Source organism: Cupressus sempervirens, chromosome 7 (assembly GCF_028749045.1).
Source record: "Cupressus sempervirens isolate cs-2001-9-10 chromosome 7, ASM2874904v1, whole genome shotgun sequence".
Taxonomy (NCBI): domain Eukaryota; kingdom Viridiplantae; phylum Streptophyta; class Pinopsida; order Cupressales; family Cupressaceae; genus Cupressus; species Cupressus sempervirens.
The window spans coordinates 215,235,446-215,249,330 of NC_143124.1; the positions used below are offsets into that span (position 1 = coordinate 215,235,446).

A 13,885-nucleotide genomic window follows, 5' to 3' on the forward strand; every position below is an offset into this window, starting at 1 on the left:
TTAAAGAAGAAAAGAGATACAAAGAGGAAGATAAATAATTCTCCAAAATTTGGTGATTCTAAAAGAAATACATTTTGTGTTGCACTTACAGAAAATAATACTTTCAAATATGATTGGGTTATTGATTTGGTGCTCCACAACATGTCTCACAATGAGAAACAATTTGAATCAATAAGTGAAAATAATGTAGAGAAATATATTTGGGAAATAATATTGCTTTAGAAGTTAAAGGCACTGGTAAATGTCAAGGTTAATAATCCTTTGTTCAAAAATGTGACGTTAGTCCTTGAATTTTAAAAAAATCCACTTTCAGTATCTCAAATTACAAGTCAAGGCTATAAAATAGAATTCTACAATGATAAGTGTTGTATCAAAGATGTCAATGATAATTATAGAGTTATTGCATTTGGTAAAATGGTGAATGTATTATATAATTTTTGACAATTTACTTCTAAATGTGAAGATAAATATAGTGTGCTATTGCCCAATATGATGATATAAGCAGGTTATGGCATGAGTATTTGGGGCATGTCAATTTTAAGAGCCCTAAGCTTATGGAGAAATTACAAATGGTGCATGGGCTTCCAAAGATATCATCAAGTCCAAAGGTACGTGAAGTAGTGCAATGGGAAAACATGTGGAACATTTCCCACAAGGTAAATCATGGAGAGCAAAAACTCTTTTAAATTTAGTTCATAGTGATGTAATGGGTCCTTTTAAAACACCTTCAATTTGAGGATCAAGGTATGCTCTCACCTTTTAGATGATTATAGTAGAAGAATTTGGGTGTATTTCTTACAAAATAAAGATGCAGTGTTTCATAAGTTTAAAAAGTTTAAAGCTTTGACAGAAAAATAAAGTGAAAAATATTTAAAGATAATAAGAACCAATAGAGGGACTGAATACATGAATAATTCCTTTTAAGACTTTTGTAAAGAATGTGGCATAAAGAAAGAATCAATGATCTCCTATTCACCCCAATAAAATGGGGTTTCTGAAAGAAACAAAATAGAAGTAAAAATAAAAATGGCTAGGTGTATGCTTCACCCTAGAAATTCGGACACAAAATTATGGGTAGAAGTAATTCATACTACTGTATATATCTTGAATTGAACACCTACTAAGGCTGTTTTGAACATAACACCAAAAGAGACATGGAGTGGAAGAAAGGCTACAATATCTCATTTTAGAATTATTGGATGTAATGCATATGCTCACATTCCTGATGAGAAAAGAAGCAAACTTAAAAGGAAAAGTCAGAAGTGCATAATGGTTGGATATAGTAAAGAATCGAAAAGATATACATTATACAATCCTAAAATAAATGAAATTTATAAATTAAAAGAAATGTATGGTTTGATGAAGATATTAAGAATGATAGCTCCCCAACATTATCTTTCTTCCCAATTTTGATTGAAGAAAAGAAGTCTACTTCTACCAATGGTCAAAGTCAAGCTGTGCAATCTTCTACAAGAGAAGAAACACAAGTTGAAGAATCAAGTGAAAGTGACAATGAAAATCCATGAATAACTAGAAGTCTTCAAGAAATCTATTAAGAAGGTCTTAGAAACATATTTGCTAAATATGTTCTTATGACTAAAGTGATGTGGTTTGACACTCCAAGAACATATGAAGAAGAAAAAGGAAAAGATGAATGGGAAGTGGCTATGCAAGAAGAATACAACTCTTTAATAATAATAAAATAGAACATGGGAATTAACAACACTTCCAGAAGGGGAAAATGTGGTTGGTTGCAAGTGGACCTATAGAACCAAGTTCATGGCAGATGGAGCTATTGAAAAATACAAAGAAAGGTTAGTGGCTAAAGGTTTCTTACAAATAGAAGGTATAGACTATACTGAATCTTTTTCTCTAGTAGGTAAAATGACTTCCATTTGTACAATAGTTGCTTTAGCTACAAAGTTTGGTTGGAAGAATTTTCAAATGGATGTAAAAAATGTGTTCTTTTGTGGCGACTTAAATGAAGAATTTTAGATGCAACAACCACCAGGATTTATCAAATATGGTGAAGAAAATTTGGTGTACATATTAAGGAATCATTATATGGTGTTAAGGAAGTAGCAAGGGCATGGTACTAAAAAATAAACAAGTACTTTCTAGATGTGGGGTTTAAAAGAAGTAAAGTTGATCCAAATGTGTATCTAAAAAGTATTGATGACAAAGTTGTTATCATTGTCTTATATGTAAATGACTTGATTATTACAGGATATCACACACATAACATTGAGATAACTAAGGATCAACTCAAACAAGTTTTTGAAATAATAGATTTTGGGTTAATACACTTTTTTTTGGGTATACAAATATGACAAGACGAAGGAAGGATCATGCTTTCTCAAACTTAATATGCTCTTTATGTACTAAAGATATTTAATATATGAGTGATTGTAAACCATCTAATACACCTTGTGAAGTAGGATTAAAGTTGAGTGCCAACTTAACTCAAAAGGTGGATGACAAATTGAATAGGAAGCTTTTCGAAAATCTTTTGTATCTTAAATTGTATACGCAATTGGTATTGTATCTACGTACATGGTAGATCCACACATTAACATTGGAAAGAAGCGAAAAGAATATAAAGATACATTAAATGTACTTGCCGTCTTGACATTGAATACAAATATGGAGGAGAGCCTACTCTAGTTGGGTCTACAGATTATAATTATGCAGTTGACATTGATGATAGAAAATCAACTTATAGGTACATCTTTCATCTTGGATCAGGTGCAATCTCTTGGAGCAACAAGAATCAATCAGCAATGTTGTTTTCATCTACAGGGGCTGATTATATTGGCTCATCAAAGGCATCCCATGAAGCATTGTGGCTTAGGCAATTACTTGAAGAATTACACCATCCACAAAACTCTCGGACTACAATATTTTGTGACAATCAAAGTGCTATTAAACTTGCAAAAAATCTAGTATATCATGCCAAGGCAAAGGATATAGAAGTGCATCATCATTTTGTTTGAGATCTAATTGAAATTGAAGAAATGGGGCTACAATTTTGTGTAATAGAAGATCAAGTTGCTGATATATATACGAAAGTATTGTCTATTGTGTCGCTGGATGGGATAAAGTGGCTCATTACAAGACTCCTTATCAATTGGGTCCTATTGTTGGTTATAGATGGAAGCATTCTTCTGAGTGGCCTCTTGGAGGCACAGATGTGGATTGTCAGGAGCTTTCTTAGATTCTGGCCTCTAGAGAGTGTTCCTCTTTGCTAGGTCCAAATGTTTTGGCTTGGGGAGGTACCTTGTCTGGTAAATATCATGTCTCTGCTAGGTATCAGGAGATAACTAGACAATTATTTGGGGATGCTGAGGTCCCATGGTGGAAGCAAGTCTAGAATAAAGTTTCTTGGTCCAAGTGCAATTTTTTCATGTGGCTAGTGGCTCACAACCGCTGTCTTATGTGGGATAATCTTTGTAAACGTGGATTTCAGGGCCCCTCTTATTGTGTTTTGTGTGGTAATGGGGAGGATTCTATCTCTCATTTGTTCTTCCATTGCTCCTATTCTATTTAGCTATGACACCTTTGGTGGAGTTCTTGGGATTGCTCTTATAGGCATGCTTCCTCTTTGCTTGAGTTCTGGGCCCGCTTGGGCAATGCTCCCTCCAAGTCTTCTCCTCTCCATGCTGCTTGGATTGCTGGCCCATCATTCATGCTTTGGCATATCTTGCTGGAGAGGAATCGTCGAATCTTCTAAGATGTTCAGCTTGGTGTTTTGCATCTTTGGGGGAAGATCTCACATTCTCTTCAGGAAACTATTCAAGTGAAGTGTAAGCTAGATGAGGGTATGGATCCGATTGATCTTGCTATATGCAATCGCTTCAATTTTCATCTTCAGGATGGGGTTGCAACTCAAAGGTTTCCTTCTATCCAGCCATCTTTAGCATCAGAGGACAGGTTGAGTGAATCGGGATGGGTATTGGACTCCTCTCTGTGGAGTTCTAAAAATTAACACTAATGGTTCTTCCCGAGGGAATTCAGGCCCTGCTAGTATTGGGGGAGTGGCTCGTTGCAATTATGGTGATGTTAAATTCTTTTTCTCAGTTCATAAAGGTGATTACACTAACAATCTCATAGAAGCACGGGCTATTTTATATGTAATGGAATAGTGTTGCTTGCGGGGATGGAGTAAGATTATCTGTGAGTCTGATTCCCAAGTGGTGGTGAACTTGCATTCCTCGCAGGAGCTTGAGGATGTTAGTTGGCAGTTGGCCACTGTTGTTAATCAGATTATTCTCTTTTCTACCTCTTTTCAGTTCATTGGGTTCACTTATATTCCTCGTGAATGGAACAAAGCTGCTGATTGTTTAGCCAAATGGGCTTCTAGTGATGATCCGGGTTGGAATATTATGGATAGGGGGCAACTTTCCTTTGAGATGGTGCAAGAATTTGATGATCTTGTTGCTCAGGATCGAGCTCCTTGTTGTATTTCTTTTCGTCTTAATAAATTTTTACCCGTCTTTTTCCAAGTTTGCCTAGCTGAGAGATCTATTACAACTTGAAGAGGTTTTTACTCTCTCCAAATAAACATTATGAGAAGTGATATAAACATTATGAGCAGTGATAGAATAATATTTATTTTGTCAAATCAACAGTATTGTAGGTGGGCATTTAATATGTAATTCTGGAGTTCTCTTTACTGTGCTGCAAGGATGACTACAGTGTTTTTTTTCTTACTTCCACCTCTAGAGGGCTCCATAGAGATTATAAATGAAGCTGCCCTCTTAAAGTTGAATGTAATAAGAAAGTTGTAGTACTCTGCTGTTAATACATATTTTTCAGTGTACTAACCTGCTCTTTTCAATCATGTTCTTATTGCCCTGCCTCTCTCTGTTTTGCTATTGTTCTTTGTGCTCTATTCTATATTGACAGTTAATCACAGAGGAGCTTTTTCTAGTGGTCAGTAGATGGCGATGAAGAGAATTAGAAACTACACTTTAAAAAGAAATTCAACGTTGAAAAATGAGTTGGAGATGATACTTCTTCTCAGAGTTTTTTGTGTCACCATCGATGACACAGATTGACACCAGCGGTTTCTCATCTATGGCTACCTGGCTAGTCGCAACCTCTTGGTGTGGAGAATTTAATTAATGTATGAAGATCATTAAAAGTCCAAAAACAAGCAAACTGCATCACATGTTTTCGGTGGCTAAGGAAATAATTTATTTAGTTGCACCTCAAATCGCCTCTTCGTACTAAATTCCTGTATTACGACTTTGATCTGAACTCTCTAAGATAAATGGTCACTCTGTTCACAATTCCCAGCCATAAGTCATTTTTCCCGTTATAAAATTCGAAAATACTCCCTTACCCAGCAATCATTCCAATTAAAATCGGAAAGAAAACAGGTCATGACCATATACACAACGCATCTGCAGTGTAGAATATTTCCTTCGATATAGAATCAGTCAGTTTTGATTTTCAAATTTTATTTGTTTCGAAAAGCAATTTGAATCAGGGTCAGCAGATTTTACTCGTTCTAGTTTAGATAAACAATTATGAAATTTGACCTTTTCATATATCAGTGAGAATCAAAATCTAAGAATTTTCATTTAGCGTTGGATTGCTCTGCCAATGAACCTTTCAAATCTAACAATTTTCATACCAGGTTTACCTTATTTCTACCATCCCCTCACTCTATTGAATGCTTTGAAATCTTAGCTGAGCTCTAATATCATGTTGAGTTTTTTATGGATCAACTAAGATGCAAATCTACTCAAAACTTTCCATTTATTCTTGTAATACCCTTACTAACTCTTTTAAGACCAATCCACCTTCCGTTTAAAAACTTATTACTAAAACCACGGTTAGAATGTTTGGAGCTGCTGATTTAACTTGACTGTAAAATTTAGTTTACCATTTTTGTTTTAAATTAGTTACCACCTATTTATTATTAAAATACGATATCACTGTAAGTACTGCCCCATTTAGAATCAGTCCACCTATAATCAGAAATGACTTGTTTCCAGCAGAAATATCTTCTTTTATACAAAACACCAAAGAAGATTTGTAATCCAAAACCAAAAACTGAAAACTATCACAGGAATGAGAATGCTGTCCAACACTGTTTGTGCCGACTTTGACTATATGGAAATTGTCACACTGATGAGATTGAGAGAAATACAACATTTAAAATTAACTACAAGGGAAGAATGCAAATGATTAATAAAATCAATTCATTTTGCTTCTACGATATATCAATTTGCTAAAAGCGACCATAAACTGCGAAAAGCCTCGAAAAGTCTTTGCTCTTCTCCAATGACAAGCAATCCTTTTTCCACTTCACCTTCGCCTGAAAATCTCTCTATTTTGTACTCCTTTGCTGAATGAGACCTGGAACGTTGTGTGAAGAGACCTAACCAGAACCATTTACCCTCCTCCACTTGGGTTGAAAATACATCATCATTTATGGAAGATACTTGCAACTGCATACGTGGAGTCATACAGTTGATAACAAAACATACAATAACAGCGCCAACATTGGGGAATAGTTTCGGCACCAATTTTGGTTCGGAGGATATTTCCTGATTGGCGAAAGAGTCAGCAACAGAAGGTGTTGGAAAGACGAAAGAGCTTACAAGTGTGGCAGCATCACCAACAGCACGCGTACATACTGATATTTCTCCGGGCCATTTCTGCAAACCCCTTTCATATCAACATTAGCCACACCACAACAAACCAAAGATAATAAATATTTGAAATTCTTGAAAACCATTAGTACCTGAATACTTTGAATGCAATCTTCAACAGCCGACCTCCTATTTGCTCTGAGTTTTACACTACTCAATCTTTCCAACCTGTCTAACCTGTCTATACCCTGTATCTCCCACCTGGTATCTGCTCTCAACTCCTCCAATGCTTTGCAACATTCCAGACCATGTATTCTCTGAACTCTGTAGCAATCTAGGAGAACAAATTCTTGGAGAGAAACTGATTCTGCAAAACTGGGAAGCGCATCCAACTCAGGGCACCTGTCTATTTTCAGCTTTTGAATGTTTACCAAACCAACTATGCCTCTGATGTTCCTCAAAATTTTACACCCCAGCAAATCCAAGTCCTTGACTGAAGTTGGTAAAACTTCTACCTCGGTGAGATTGTCAATATTTCTAATTCGAAGAGTCTCAAGAACAGGGCAGCAATCCGGGGATATAGAAATGCTGGACACTTGTATTGCCGACAGCGACATCCACGCAAGGTTGCACAACGAAGGAGGAAACGGACCCGTCCCCAGGTTCAATTCACTCATTGGGCAGTTGCCTATGACAAGTGTTTGAAGATTATTCAGTTGCCTAATTGATTCCGGTAAAGATTTCACTCCTGAAAATATTATATACAAACGTTCTAATTGTTTAAGACAACCTACAGACTCCGGTAAACTCTCCAGCTCGGGACATGTTTCAATGCGAAGTTCAGTCAAAGATGACAAATCTCCAAGAGAGTTCGGCAAACTTGTCAGCAGCTCACTCCCTATGTTCATTATCTGTAACTTTCTCAGTTGACCAATGTTGACTGGTAGCTGCCATAACCTTCTGCAACTCCGCAAGTCGAGCTCCCTCAATGATTCCTGATTTGTGATGTCACAAGGCAATACCCCCAATCGCTTGCACTCAGAAAGGTTCACATACTCCAGCTTTGTCATTTCTTCCATAATATCTAACTGGAAGGTTAGTTTTTCACACTCATTCAGGTCAAGATGTTGTAGGACTATCAACTCCTTAAAAGAGGCTGGCAACGATCTCAACATCTCACACCCCTCCAAACTCACATGTTTCAGGTTTTTCAAATCGCCAAAACTGTTGGGAAGCGAAGATAGCTCCACACACCAAATTAATTCCAGGTGCTCTAGCGATCTCAAAAGACAAAATTCTGTCGGTAGATCCCTCAGAGAACTTGCGCTATTAAGGACTAGTTTTTTCAAATGACTTAGACAACCTATTGAATTTGGAAATCTCCTGAACTTATAACAATATGATATAGTCAGCCCTCTTAACTGCACTGGAGCCTGCAGAAAATTTTCAATGAGATTAACAGAAACATAAATTACAAGAATATGGGAATAAAGCTTTAAAACAGCCTAAAATCAAGATGCTTACATCACTGTCTGTCTGCCATAGTTCTTCTAATTGGCTATCACCTTTTTCATGGAGTTCTAATACCCTCAAATTTTCCAGTGAACTAAATGAGCTAAGATTTCTATGCCCAACAACAACGCACCGAAGCCATAACAACTCCCTTGATATATCACCAATTATTTCATTGTAGTAACTTCCTGCCACCTGAAAAACCTTTATTCCAAGTGCAGATGGTGTGAGCTCACAAAGTCCTCCATTTGTGTTAACCACGACCTTCCCGCTCGGCAAGCATCGAGGAAATTCCTCAAACCCAATTCTGGATCCAGCTGTTGTAGACGCTATTCCTCGAATGAGAATTCTCTTGTCAATTCACAAAATATAAATAAATCAAATCAAACTGGTATATACATTAAATCAAGATAGTATAAATCCTTGAAGCAAGGAAACAAATAGATACATTAAGCTGCTGTCATGCCATTGATTAATAAGACAATCAAATAAATTGTTAGTCTCACCTGTATTTCATTATAAACTTTAATAGTCTGATGTGAAAACCATAGTCGATATGGTGACTGTTGATTTGCTATTTCTCTTCCCAAATCTCTTAGATGATCATGCATTCTTATTCGCTCACCATCATCATTGAGTTCAACAAGACATTTATTGACAAGCCTTTCCCACCTCAGTAGACCATTCCAACCAGATGCATCCCAGACACTAAGGACCAAAGTTTTCTCCTCTCCAATAAAGAAGCATGCAATATCTAAGAATATTTCCCTCTCTTCATGACCTAGAGCATCATAACTTACTTTTAATCTTTCTTTCACATTTTTGGGAAGTATTCTGGAGATCTTATCCAATTGTTGCTTCCAATAATGTTTACTGGAATTGCCATATAATTGTGCCCCAAAAACTTTCAGAGATAACGGTAGCCCACCACAAACATTTATGAAGTCTCTTACTAATGACTCAAACCCTGGAAGTGGTGAGGATTGTAAGAACGCATGCCAACAAAAAAGTTGTTCGGCATGACGTGGATCCAATGTTTTCATTTTATAAACGGTAGAAATACCGCAAGATCTAAGAACTTCAAGTTCCCTTGTGGTGACTATGATCAAACTACCCCTCCCAAAATTGTCCTTGTTGGGCAACAGTGCATCCAATTGTTCCACATTATTCACATCATCCACTACAATCAATACTCGGACAGATCTCGATTGGCTAGCAATCATATCCCTACCCACTTCTATATTGTCCACTCGGGCATCTTTGAGACCAAGCGCCTCCAGTAGTTCTTTCTGCTTATTATGCAGTAAACTTTTCTCAGCAGCCTCTCTAACATCAAATAAGAAACCAGATTTTTCCACAGTTTTATATTTATTGTTGAAAAATTGTTTGGCAAGAGTAGTTTTTCCGGAGCCACCCATGCCCCATAATCCCACAACATGCACAGGCTGATGCTTTTCAGCAAATTGAATTGTCATTTCAAAGTCTTTTAGAACTTGATCCAAACCGATTGGATGTTTGGCAACCACAAACGGCACATTTTCTATTACTTTCAAAACACAATTAACAATCTTCTTGGGCAGCTCCACCTCCTCACTAGACATATGCAACAGCAGAAAAACCAGACACTGACTTCAATTTATACAGAATAAAAAGGACCAGTTTTTTTTAATGAAATCGGAAGAAAAGTGATTCAAAAAGGGTAAGGAAATTCGGTACTCACTCCTTGGTATTAACAATGAGAGCATTTTCATAGGGAACGTTGGAGAGTGCAGTCCTCCACTCCTGAAGCTTCTCTGGCGTGTGCCTCTGCTTCTCTTCGTGCCGAGAAAATGCTTTAGCAAAGACTCCTTTTTCAATGTTTTGGACATCATAGGGTTGAATATAGTAGAAAATAGGTACAATTTGTGTGCGAGTTCTCAGCATGAATGCAAGCTCTGCCAAACACCAAGGGGATTGGGCATAATCCTTGGAAAATATAGCTAGATGAAGGGAAGCACTGCGCATTGCTTCTTCTAATTCCTTGGGTAAGGAATCCCCTAACTCAAGCTCTTCTGAGTCGAGAAAAACCCTTAAGCCCATACCATTTAAGGTATTGTATAGAGGGATTGCAAGGCTCTTTTTCGTATCGGGGCCACGATGATTAATAAATACATCGTAGGGCAGCTTTTTCATGGCTGCACGAGAAGTGGTTGGATATGGTGCCATGTCTTGAAAAGCATTTGTGAGCTCATTCTCTGATTGACTAATTGCAGGAGACGCGGATGGCATGGAATTGGAACGATCTAAACGCGTAGAAAACAAGTGAGAACACCATTCAAAGCAGAAAGAAAATAGGCTTACCACTGAGTATGTAGCACTAGCAGGAGTAGATGTAGCTGCTGGAATAGCTTGAGGAGCATTTTTGTCCTCACAGCTTCGTGGCTGACGCCCCGTGTTAAAATCTGAAGTAGATGCCATGGAGTTTGGATTAATCTTCCACAGAAAAAGAACGCGTGATAAACCAACGCAGTCAGGGTTCTTGTCGAGAAACCTGATTGCAGTCTTGTATTACGAGAGGAAATGCCTTCCGAGAGACACAATGGAAATTAAGTCGAACATATTAGTGGGTGAGCGAAATACACATTGTCAATTGAAGCAGGTGGCATTCGTAGGGAATCCGATGCGCCTATCACTATCATGTAGTGCCGTAGTATGTCACATCAATTACAACAAGGGGCGCTTGCGCCAGAGTCTTTGTCTTTGTGGTTTCACGGTGAATGAAGTAGCTTATTTAATTTAATAGTTATAACAGATCACTAATAGTGAGAAAACTATAGTATTATAGTACCAAGCTAATTTTAAATAGCAAATTATAATTAGTATATTATTATTAAATTTTATAACTCTAATGATATATATTAATTAAAGCTTTAGAAGAATATATAAGTAGACATTATAGTATCATGGTAAATTAAAATGAAAGAATGTAAAGAACATTTACCATACAATAAGCCTTTTTTTTTAAATGATACTTGTTGACATGTATACAATAAGCCTTTCTTTTAAAATGAATCATTTAATTACAAGGTGAATATTCAGGGGCATAAAAATTGGAGGTAGCACGAGCTATGGGACTAGTTATAGGTGAATGAACATAAAAACTGTTAACCTGAAGCAACCATATGTAGCATTCTTTGTTGGACAGTTTCTATGTATGTTGAACTTATCCATGATTTACACAAACATTTGTTTTATAACTGGTATTCTTGATAGGAGCTAAGCTAAATAACATTAAGTTCATGCTCTAGCTTGTGGAAAACACTTTCTTTTCAGTTGAATAACATTAAGTTTGTATGCACAACCGATGAGTGAATATTATACTTTATCTTAATAGTTGATATGTTGTTTTTTGCAAATAGTAAAGATGTTGATGCCTATATTGGCTGAAAAAAGTGTTGGTGTTCATGAATGGTACAGGTATTGTTGTTGTGTTCATGAGGTGTTGCAATCATTAATATATGGACTCCAAGATGCACATGATAATCAAGACTTTTTAATTTTGGACTCATTAATTCAGCCAAGTAATTTTGCAGTTTTCAAAGTGACAGATTTGCATAGTTCTCTATAGCGCTTTCCAGCCAATTAATCAAGAAAACATATGCATCTTCAACTGCAATTACAAAAACCAAAAGCACAATTCAATAAACAGTTATTTTTCTCTTATAAATTTTGTAAGAAACATAAGCAGTAACAGTTTTAGGCAAGAGCCTAACATAGAGGTAAATTGTAAGCTTCTTATCTAGTAGACCTTGGGTTTGAGTGTTGAAATATACCTGTTCTGTTATCTCCTTGAGTATGCAGATTTGATGAAGTGTTAGACATTTGTGTCATTTTCTGTAACGAAGTCTTGTCTATTTGTTGAATAATGGTTTGCATGTAGTTCTTGCAATGTCATTTGTAGTTCAGACCAGTTCTATTCAGCACTGGTAAATGTGAGGAAGAAAGTAGGTGGTCCTAGTTGTCGTATCATTGCAAAGACATTCTTTTTAAGGTATTGTGTGTAATCAGGAGATATGCGTATTTTTTTAAAGTCAACATAACCTATATCTGACTTTAATATTTTCTCTGGATTTAGTTTATGCTTGACTTCTTTTGCTAGTAGCTTTCTTCCTTTTAGTTGGCCCTTTCGAATTCTTATCCACATTGTGGACATCACTTGTTGTATAAGTATTTTAATTGTTTTAAAGAAGAGGTTAGTTGTATGGTACACAAATCAATTCCCATAGCACTATTTTTTGGTAACTGAAATTTTTAGTGATATCATTGTCACATGGGTTACCAAAGAACAAAATTGGAAAATTCATTTCTTCAGCATATTTGTCTTGGAATATTCCAATAGGATATTGGTCTTGGGCAGGTGCAACTTCAATCAACTTGTCTTGCATTTTATGTATGTTAATAGATTCAGTGAAGCCATGTACCAAAGTTTGACATGGTCCTTGTTCACCATCACTATCTGACTCAAAGTCAGTTGTGGACGGTTCATTTTGGTTAATAGTGTTTGTATCTATTTGGATAGCTTGTTTCCAGTTGTCATTGAGTTTTAGATTTTGCATTCTATATAATGTTGTTTTTGTCAATTCTTGAAGAGCTTGCATGATAATTGTTGGACATACCATGCCTTTTTGGAAGACATTTTTATATTCTAAACGTCTTTTCAAGGAAACTGCAACTCTTGTTGTATTAGTTGTAGATACAGGAAAAGCTCTTTGAACAATGTTTGTGTCAACGAGAACATTAATGATGGAACCAATTATGCCAAATTGAGATCTTTTGTATCCAAGCTCCCATATTTGTGCAAAAGCAATTCATAGTGAAACAAGATGCTCTTCCAATAGTGTTAACATTTTAGCATATTGCATTGCATCACTCATTCTAATAATATGCGGTGTAGCATATGTAGGAAGAGTTGATTGTTTTAATGCAACATTGCATTTGTGACAAATGTAATTTGTTAGCATATTGATAGGTGGTTGGACTAGTTTATGGTAGGTCAATTTTTGTTCAATCTGAAATGCTCTAATGTCTTTTTTGAAACACAATAATTGACAAATACTACATGAGTATTTTGGTGTGTCTTGAATTTTTTTTTTGAACAGTTGCATTGGTGATAATATTTTTTTTCCTTTGTTGAGGTGGATGTTTCCTTTTTTTGTAGTTTGGGGCAATTTTTGTTTGATTTTTGAATGCATTGAAAAAAAAAATTTCATCAATTTGATTATTGTCTCTAATCAATTTTTTTGTAGTACGAAGTGATATTCTTTCAGTAGTATTGTTCTTTTCAATCGTTGGTAATTGTATTTGGCAAAGTTTTGTGGTTTGTTTATCTCTTGATATATTCTTGAACTATTCTTCTGCCTGGTCATTTCTATAATTGAATCTACAATGCAGAAGAGGCTCAAAATGTCCATGGAGTGGATTAGTGTCGTTGAAAAGTAATGAATATGGTTCTGTATGCGATATGCTATTGAAGTGCAAGTACTTCTTGCATTTGGTTAGTGACCAGACACATACTTGTATATTCAACCATTTTGATAACCAATGATTGCAGAATGCATTGCCCCATAGTCCAATTTCAGTATTGCCTACAGCTGAATTCGCAGATAATTGCATTATGTGCAAATATGATGTAACATTTGTAACTTTATGCAGTTCATATAATGTTTGCGCATTCAATTCAAGGTTGTATGAGTCAATAGCGTCCTTTTCGCCTCTTTGCAAACAAGCCATAA

The 13,885-nt window shown here is 36.1% G+C and overlaps 1 protein-coding gene across 1 annotated transcript; it reads right to left on the reverse strand.

Moving 5' to 3' along the window:
• Positions 1–5,978: 5,978 nt before the first annotated feature.
• LOC149546254 (putative disease resistance protein RPP1) lies at positions 5,979–10,704 on the reverse strand. The gene is made up of 5 exons (XM_089791106.1): positions 9,835–10,704; positions 8,621–9,707; positions 8,127–8,465; positions 6,755–8,035; positions 5,979–6,668 (listed from the first exon to the last, which is right to left on the reverse strand). The coding sequence occupies exons 1-5, from the start codon at positions 10,569–10,571 to the stop codon at positions 6,231–6,233; spliced, it is 3,882 nt and encodes a 1,293-aa protein (XP_089647232.1). The 5' UTR covers positions 10,572–10,704; the 3' UTR covers positions 5,979–6,230.
• Between the last annotated feature and the right edge of the window lie 3,181 nt (positions 10,705–13,885).

Excerpts from the sequence above, each read along its gene's own strand:
- LOC149546254 (XM_089791106.1), bottom strand. The coding sequence starts at position 10,571 with ATGGCATCTACTTCAGATTTTAACACGGGGCGTCAGCCACGAAGCTGT. Across the intron at positions 8,036-8,126 it reads TATGGCAGACAGACAGTGAT|GCTCCAGTGCAGTTAAGAGG; the intron begins GTAAGCATCTTG and ends AATTTTCTGCAG. Across the intron at positions 6,669-6,754 it reads ATTGCATTCAAAGTATTCAG|AAATGGCCCGGAGAAATATC; the intron begins GTACTAATGGTT and ends AGGGGTTTGCAG.